This window comes from Telopea speciosissima, chromosome 9, assembly GCF_018873765.1.
Source record: "Telopea speciosissima isolate NSW1024214 ecotype Mountain lineage chromosome 9, Tspe_v1, whole genome shotgun sequence".
Taxonomy (NCBI): Eukaryota; Viridiplantae; Streptophyta; class Magnoliopsida; order Proteales; family Proteaceae; genus Telopea; species Telopea speciosissima.
The window spans coordinates 58,503,208-58,511,610 of NC_057924.1; the positions used below are offsets into that span (position 1 = coordinate 58,503,208).

General features: G+C 39.9%; 2 protein-coding genes across 2 annotated transcripts; both read right to left on the reverse strand.

Annotated features, from left to right (window-relative positions):
* Positions 1-219: 219 nt before the first annotated feature.
* Positions 220-3,078, reverse strand: LOC122639190 (LRR receptor-like serine/threonine-protein kinase RGI5). The gene is made up of 2 exons (XM_043832012.1): positions 2,469-3,078; positions 220-2,257 (listed from the first exon to the last, which is right to left on the reverse strand). Exons 1-2 carry the CDS (start codon positions 2,966-2,968, stop codon positions 220-222), a joined length of 2,538 nt encoding a protein of 845 aa, XP_043687947.1. The 5' UTR covers positions 2,969-3,078.
* A 3,425-nt stretch (positions 3,079-6,503) lies between these two features.
* On the reverse strand, positions 6,504-8,094 carry LOC122639191 (probable receptor-like protein kinase At1g30570). The gene is made up of 2 exons (XM_043832013.1): positions 7,556-8,094; positions 6,504-7,470 (listed from the first exon to the last, which is right to left on the reverse strand). Exons 1-2 carry the CDS (start codon positions 8,092-8,094, stop codon positions 6,504-6,506), a joined length of 1,506 nt encoding a protein of 501 aa, XP_043687948.1.
* Positions 8,095-8,403: the final 309 nt, after the last annotated feature.

The following is an 8,403-nucleotide window of genomic DNA, read 5'->3' on the forward strand; positions in this document are numbered from 1 at the left end:
CATTTAATGGGGTATTTGATGACTATATAAAGAGTGAGGGTAGGGATCTAACCCTATAAGAAAATAGAAGATCTCCTTTCCCATCAATGATATTAGAGGGGGTTTTTTTTAATGTTTTTTTGGTATCAATGATATTAGAATTAAGACCACATATATGTATAAATATTCATACTAATTAATTACGGTGTGTAAAATAAAACCCAATAACCCAACAAGGGATCACTTCCCAGTATTTGACTTAATAGACTTACGTAACTTTACAAACCAAAGAGGAGCAGTGGATTCTTCCCCTGCATTGCTTCTTAACCAGGCTTCATGCAGTTGCAAGACATTCTCCAAATCTGACAACACTTTACCCATTGTGGGTCTATTCTTGCCCTCATCGGCAAGGCATTTCTCTGCGATCTCCCCAAATTTCTTCAATGATTCTGGACAATAATTCCCTTCAAGGCGTCGGTCCACAATGGTTTCAAGTAATCCCTGTCTTTGCCACCGGATTGCCCATCTTACAAGGTTAACCTGATCTTCTGGAAAGCTTCGATCAAAAACTGGTCGCGCACAAACAACCTCAAACAGTACTACACCAAAAGAATAAACATCAGTCTTTGTAGTCACTTGATTCATTCGGAAGTATTCTGGATCAATATATCCAACAGTTCCCTTTACTATTGTACTAATATGAGTATTTCTTGATACAAAACCTGTTTTTGACAACCCAAAATCAGACATCTTTGCTACAATGTTCTCACCCAATAGTATGTTGGATGTTTTAACATCTCTATGGATTATTTCCATCTCTGACCCTGTATGGAGGTAATGGATCCCACTTGCAGCAGCTATACAAATCTCTAGTCTTTGTTTCCATGTCAATGGTGGGAGATTACTCCCATAGAGATGTGTCCTGAGAGCCCCATTTGCCATATACTCATAAACCAAAATCATCTCATTCTTTTCCTCGCAGAACCCAATCATGGAAACCACATGTTTATGCCTGAGCTTAGATAGTATCTCAATCTCTATCTCAAATTCTTCCAAGCCTTGTCTAGACTGCGGATTGGCACGCTTGAATGCTGCCAGAGTGCCATCATCGAGTATGCCCTTGTAAACTGTGCCAAAACCACCTACTCCAAGCACCAATGATTGATCAAAATTCTTTGTTGCAGTTCGAATCTCTGTTATTCTGAACCGCTTACCAACTTTAATAGTAGTGGCGGAGCCATTTCGATTCTGATATCCTCCTGTGAATTTAGATAATGCAGCTCTGATCTTTGCTTTTATTGTAAACCTCTTACCAACTTTAATAGTAGTTGTTGAACCATTAGGATTTAGATTTGGATATCCTCCGGTGGATTCAGAGACCCTAGCAATAGTGGTGTTGTTTCCATTGGTTCCATGAAGTTGTGGGTGCCAACCAGGGGGATCGTTTTCCATATGAGATGTGTTCTCTCTCTGCATCCGTAAAGATACAAGACTGGATATAGAAGCTACACCTGCATTCAATCTTTGCAATGTATTTTTCCACACTTCTTTGCTGCTTATGTCGGAAAGGTAAGACCCCAATACCTCTAGAGTTAGCGGCAACCCTCTCGAATAGCATACCACATCATGTGAAAGTTGCATATAATCTTGAGGCGGTTGATCCATCGAAAAGGCATGCAAACTAAATAGTTGAAGAGATTCCTTATGGGTCAACTCTTGAGGCCAATAGATCTTATCTTTACCAACTTTAGCCACATTCAAGATATGTTCAGCTCTGGTTGTTATTATGACCCTACTTCCTTCACCGAACCACTTAAGTTCACCAGCCAAAGCGTCTACCTGTTCTTTACTATCCACGTCGTCAAGAACAAGAAGAACATTTTCTTTGCGAAGTCTTCGTTCTATCAAAATTTTTCCTCTATGATAATCACCTATGTCAAAGTCTGCTCTAAAGATATCTTTAAGAAGTCGCTTTTGCAAAGATGCAAGACCCATGCATTGCATTGCTTGATGTCTCACATCTGCAATAAAACTATGCCTTTTGAAGGATAAAATGATGCGATTATATACAGCCTTTGCAATGGTTGTCTTCCCAATGCCACCGCAACCACAGATTCCTATGAATTGAACATCATTGGAACCAATATTTAACAAAGATAATAGATCCTTTACAGTAGAATCTATGCCGATAGGGTATTTACATTCAGCCAAGTATGTACTACTAATCAGCTCATCCAAGGCCCTTTTGGCAACTAATTCAACTATCTGTGCTTGATCTCTGCAATATTTTCATATTAAAAAAAAAATCTCAACAATTAATGAGATGAAAATATCTAGTAAGAACAACATATATATAAATTTGTTTTCATACTATGATCTAGTATTCTTATTCCCCATTCACCAGGCTTAGAAGGACTCATTATAAGCAATAATGGATAGAGAATGAAATGAAATAAAACAGAGGAATTTTGTGGGATTGAGAGACTTACGTATTTTTGTCAATAACTTCTCCTTTCAAATTCCCTACCACTCTCAAAGCTTCCCTCCAACTCTGTACGATATGGGGTTCGAAATTCTTCTCGTGTTTCCGAAATGCTTCTTCAAAGCTTCCGGTCTGCTTCCGAACATGCGAAGGATCAACATAGAAGAATATGGGCAAAATCTTTTGACCATTGGATATGTGACATTGAAGAATCTGGGCAAGTTCCAGAAGGCACCATTTGCTATTCGCATAATCTTTAGAGAAAACAGGGATAGAGATTTTGGATCCCTCAATTGCTCTGAGGCAAGCTGGTCCAATGGCTTCTCCGGTCCACAACTTTTCACTATCAATGAACACATCGATTCCTCTGTGTTTCAGAACTAAGTTAAGGAAGCCAATGAAGTTATTACGACTATCTTCGCCCCTGAAGTTGAGGAACACATCGTAACAAGAAAATCCAGTTGTGAAAGAAACAGAGCCGGAGGAAGTCCAATCTGGTGCGGCCATAAGTTGCAGTTGCTGTTGCAGAGAAGATGAGATGCTTAAAGTGCTCTTCTCTCTCAAGGAACTCTCTTGGTTTACAAAATTGGTTTTTGGTAGGAACTATTGGACAGACTCAACTGCCTTGCATAAGGCAATCATATTTTATGTAAACAATTAGAAGTGGACACCGTGTTGATGACATATTTACATTGTTGACCTCACGAAGATTAATAAACTTGCCCTGTGACAAGTCACATGGTATTGAAATTTATTGAAAAGTTAGAAGAGGTCTTGAGTCTTGACCCATTCCACCATGGACATTTTCAAGTAGAATTATATTTATGAGGAAGGTTTTCGTGCATGGTGCACGATCATAAACATAGCTGTTGGATTGGGATAAAGGAGGTGCAGTGTCAAGATATGGAATCATATTTAAAGTATTAGAAGGGAGACAGAGTATGGGAGAGTTAAAAACATATGGAGAAAAGTTCTCTATGGGTGTGGGTGAGTGTATCGCCCATGCCAGATAAGAGGGGGCGAAATGATCACCCCACCCCTATGAAAGGTAGAATTCTATCCAAGATGGTCCCATGTGTGCATGAGCCATGCTGCTTTTCAAGGGTTTTTTTTTTCTTCTTATAAAATATAAAGGGAGAATGTTCTCTGTGCCGAGGGTGCAGGCTGCGTCCAGACACATGGGGGTGGGAGCAATGACCACCCTGCCCCCTAAGTGGCAAGCCTATGTGTCTGGGCGCAGCCTCCATTGTGGCATAGAGAACATGAGCCCCAATATAAAATATGAAAGTCAATGACTTGCGTATCATCCAAGTTAATCATATAATAGGTTTTTTCTACAAGAGCATAGACAATTATTTAAGGTAGGGGTTGACATCAGGCTCGATCGGTCTCGGTCGAGCCTAGCCGAACCTCACCAATTTTACAGGCTACATCGTGTCCGATCATTTAGGCATTCGGGCTTGCCTTGGGTGGGTATGGTACAGTTTCATTTCAGCCGGTCGGTATTCGGTCTTTAATCGAGACAGTCTTATTCTGGCTAAACGGGCCTAAACCAGGTCCAAAACGGGCTAATGAGCTGTTTAACTCTAAACGATCTCTAAACAGTGTGAGTTTACTAATTGACATGCAACCACAATTTTAAGTTCAAACCATCACATCGTTGGGCAGTCACGGTACACCTCAACTCAAAATCAAATAAAGCTTATCCCAACTAAAATAGCAGCACAACACCAAATAGAAGCACATCTAACCAATAAATGTCAAAGACTGATAAAGAAACAAACAAAAAAAAGGAAATTTGGAGGGAAGGGGAGGAGAAGTTTATAAGTTAAAGGGTCGGGCTGTAACCGGGTAATCTAGGTCGGGCCTGGAATCGATCAGTCCAATCAGAAGCCCGACGAGGTAGAACCCCACATCGGGACCGCCCGACACATTTAGTAATCGAGCCGGATTGGGCTTTAACGGACGGGCTCGATCGGGCCGGGCCTAGAATTGACACCCCTGATTAAAGGGTTGGTCTTGTTGTAACTGGCGTAAGTAATAAAATAATGTAATCGAATTTACAATATTGCTCTGATATGATTGGATAAAGAGGAGGATAAACAAATAATTATGATGGCGGCTACATCTTGGTCTAGGAGTCCCAATGGTTCCAAAGCCGAATAACTGGTGAAAGCCGATTAAGTTCTGGAACCCTGGTATTGATTAAAATAAAAATAAAAAACTCATGATTTTTGTATGATTTGGTATAGATTTTGATTATTGGTATACTTAGGAATAAATATTTGATTATTTTGTAAGCTTAGGAATTGATTTTACAATTTAGACATTGGTACAATGGTTAGAATACAGGATCTATCTTGGGGTAAGATGATTTTGAGGTCCAATTGATCCGGCCAACCCAAAAATATTATTGTGCTTGACCAAGCTTAGGCCCAATAGATTTTAGCCTCAGATAGCATCGTCTCTCTCTTTGGACTAGAACTTGAGAGTTCACCTGAGTAATTCTTATTCCCAGCATTCTATCTGGGTATGATTTCTATTTCAATTTCATGGGACCATAAATTAAAATTATGGGGCGTGGTATGAATTTTTATATTATTTATGAGCAATTGAAATCAATTTAAGATGAAATAGTCAAATAGATGAAGACCTATTTCAATTTTGAAATTGAAATCAATTTCAAGTCATTTACCAAAAAATAAATAAATAAATAAATTTCAAGTCTCTTCTGCACTCCACTTTAATAAGCAAGTGTTATCAACAAGGATAAATGTGTCATTTAACTTGTTTTAAAAAAATGAAAGCAAAATTATTCTTTTTTGCCACCGCACCACCATTGGCGCCACTAGCATCACTGTCACCGCCTCCACCACAACCACGCCGCTGCCCTCACCAGGGCCACCACCACCACCCCCACCCTCTCCCAAAGAAATATAAAGAATCTCGGGTTAATCAGGGTTCTGGTCGGGTGAGAGAAACAAATGGGACTATGGGAAGTAATTGGATTAAAATAATATGTATTCATTTCATGCCGTTGGATTAGTTGTTGTCCACGTGGAGGCATCCCAGGGGAGGTGTTGGACGCTTCAGCTCCCGCCACTGCAGGACAGGAGCCAAATCCCCTATGAGAGGAACCTACGAACCTGACCGGGTAGAGAACCTGAGAGGAGTAAAGTAGGTTTGCTAATAAATGTAGTAAAACTGATATTTATTAAAATTACGATTAAAAATAAGACTATTAAAAAGCATTTTGAGCAAAAGGTAGAACAGAGATTCTATATTGAATAGAGAAGAGACGTACAAAGTGGCTAAAATCAATTTGGGTCCTTTACTGCCGAGCTGCCCGACACGATCGTGCTGCCAAAACACAGCAAAACGTGCAATGACCGCCTTACCCCACTCGGGCAAGGCGCTCGGCAGTCATTGCAGGCCTCACCATGTCTTGGCAGCATAATCCTGCCAGGCAGCTCCTCAGAGAGGATCTGGATCTGGCTTCAGATCCTCTACTGCCGAGCTGCCCGCTAGGACAGTGCTACCCAGACATGGTGAGGCATGCAATGACCGCCATATCCCCATTCGGGGAAGGCGTTTGGGTAGGGGTAAGGCGGTCATTACACGCCGCACTGTGTCTAGACAGCACGGTCCTGCCAGGCAGCTCGGCGGTAGAGGATCTAAATTGCTAAAATTATCAAATGGTTCTTGCACAATTCACAATAATCACTAAATCCAGTGGAAGAAATTTCTTAAGAATGTAAATATCTGAATCCCATTTATTGAAAATTGTCCCTCTGTCTAACCCGCCTTGAGGTGCAGGAGGAATATATATATTCTTCCCTAGTAGAATCATCATATCTAACCAAGCCACCAAGGCCGATTCGATTTCGATTCTTCATTAATCCCCGGACCCAACTGTACCAACCAATGAGGATGAATAGGCGGTATATTCTTTCTCAATAGAATCTTCATCATCATATCTAACCAAGTCGATTCCTGATGAATCACCGGACCCAACTGTACCAACCAATGAAGAGCATGGGGATTATTCTACCCCGCTATTGGTTCTTAACCAAGCTTCATGCAGCTGCAAGACATACTCTAAATCCTGTAACACTTCCTCCATTATGGGTCGATTCTTACCCATAAAACCCCAATTCTTACGCATAAAACCCGTGCATTTGTCTGCAATCTCCTTAAATTTCTCAAATGATTCTGGACAGTAATTACCTTCTTCGTCCACATAGAAATTAAGTGATCTCTCCAACCTAAGTAAATGTAATGGACATTCTAGTCTTGTAGGGATGTATAGTTCTTCTTCTAACAAGTTGGAATTGAAAAGTGGGTGAGAATTGACAACCTCAAGCAGTAATACACCAAAAGAGTATACATCATATTTTTTAGTCAATTCCCCACCTCCCATGTATTCTGGATCAAGATATCCAGTGGTTCCCTTTACACTATGAACATGATGATGGGTATGATGTGATAATGCAGGGGGATCTGTTAGTGAGATTCCAAAATCAGATATCTTTGCTAAAAACTTCTCATCCAATAGTATGTTGGATGGCTTAACATCCCTATGGATTATACCATTCTCTCCCCATGTGTGGAGGTAGTGGAGTCCTCTTGCAGCACCTAGGCAAATCTCTAATTTCTGCTTCCATGTCAAGTAATTCCAGCGAAAAAGATGATTCTTGAGATTCCCATTTGCATTATACTCATACACCAAAATCATTTCATTCTCTTCATCGCAAAAACCAATCATCGAAACCACATGTTCATGCCAGATCTTCGATAGCATCTCAATCTCTTTCAAAAATTCTGCCCGGCCTTGTCCAGATTTAGATTGCAGATGGGCATGCTTGATTGCTGCCATAGTGCCGTCTTTTAGTTCACCCTTGTAAACTTTGCCAAAGCCACCAACTCCGATCGCCAACGATTCATCAAAATTCTTTGTTGCAGTTTTGATCTCTTCAATTTTGAACCGCTTATTATCATCACTACCAAGCCTGTGGATAGAATCTTTATAAGTTTTCAATTTCCGCCAAAGTAAATTGCCACTCTTCTTTGCTACTTTTGTCCGATAGGTGACACCCCAACACCTCTAGACTTGCAGGCAGCCCTCCCAAATATTTTATCATATCACGTGAACGTTGCATATAATCTCGAGGAGGTTCATCCATTGAAAAGGCATGCAAACTAAATAGTTGAAGAGATTCCTCATGGTTGAGTTCTTCAACCCAGTACACTTTGTCTTTATCAACTTTAGTAACCTTCAAGATATGTTCATCTATGGTTGTTATTATCACCCTACTTCCTGGACCAAACCAATTGAGTTCACTGGCCAAAGCATCTACCTGTTCTTTGTTGTCCACATCATCGAGAACAAGAAGAACTTTTTCTTTGCAAAGTCGGTGTTTTATCAAAATTTTCCCTTTACCACAATGACGTATGTCAGAATCTCTGTTGAACATATCTTTGAGAAGTCTGTTTTGCAAAGAAACAAGACCTATGCATTGCTTTGCTTGTTTACTAACATCTGAAATAAAACTATGCTTATTGAAGGATGAAAGGATGCCATTATAGACTGCCTCAGCAATGGTTGTCTTCCCAATTCCACTTACACCACACATTCCTATGAATTGAACTTCATTGGAACCACTACTTAATAAAGATAATACATCTTGTACAAGAGAATCTATGCCAATACGATGTTTACATTCAACCAAGTGCATGTCATTGGCCAATTTATCCAGAATTCTTTTGACAACTAATTCAACTACCTCTGCTTGATCCCTACAATCATTTATATCATAAATAAAATCACAACAACTGAGGGAAAAAAAACCTAGTAAAAATTTAACATATAAATTTTAAGTTTTTCTGGAATAGAAAGCAATCAGAAATAAACACTAGTAGTGAGAATTTAGTATGAGCAAAAA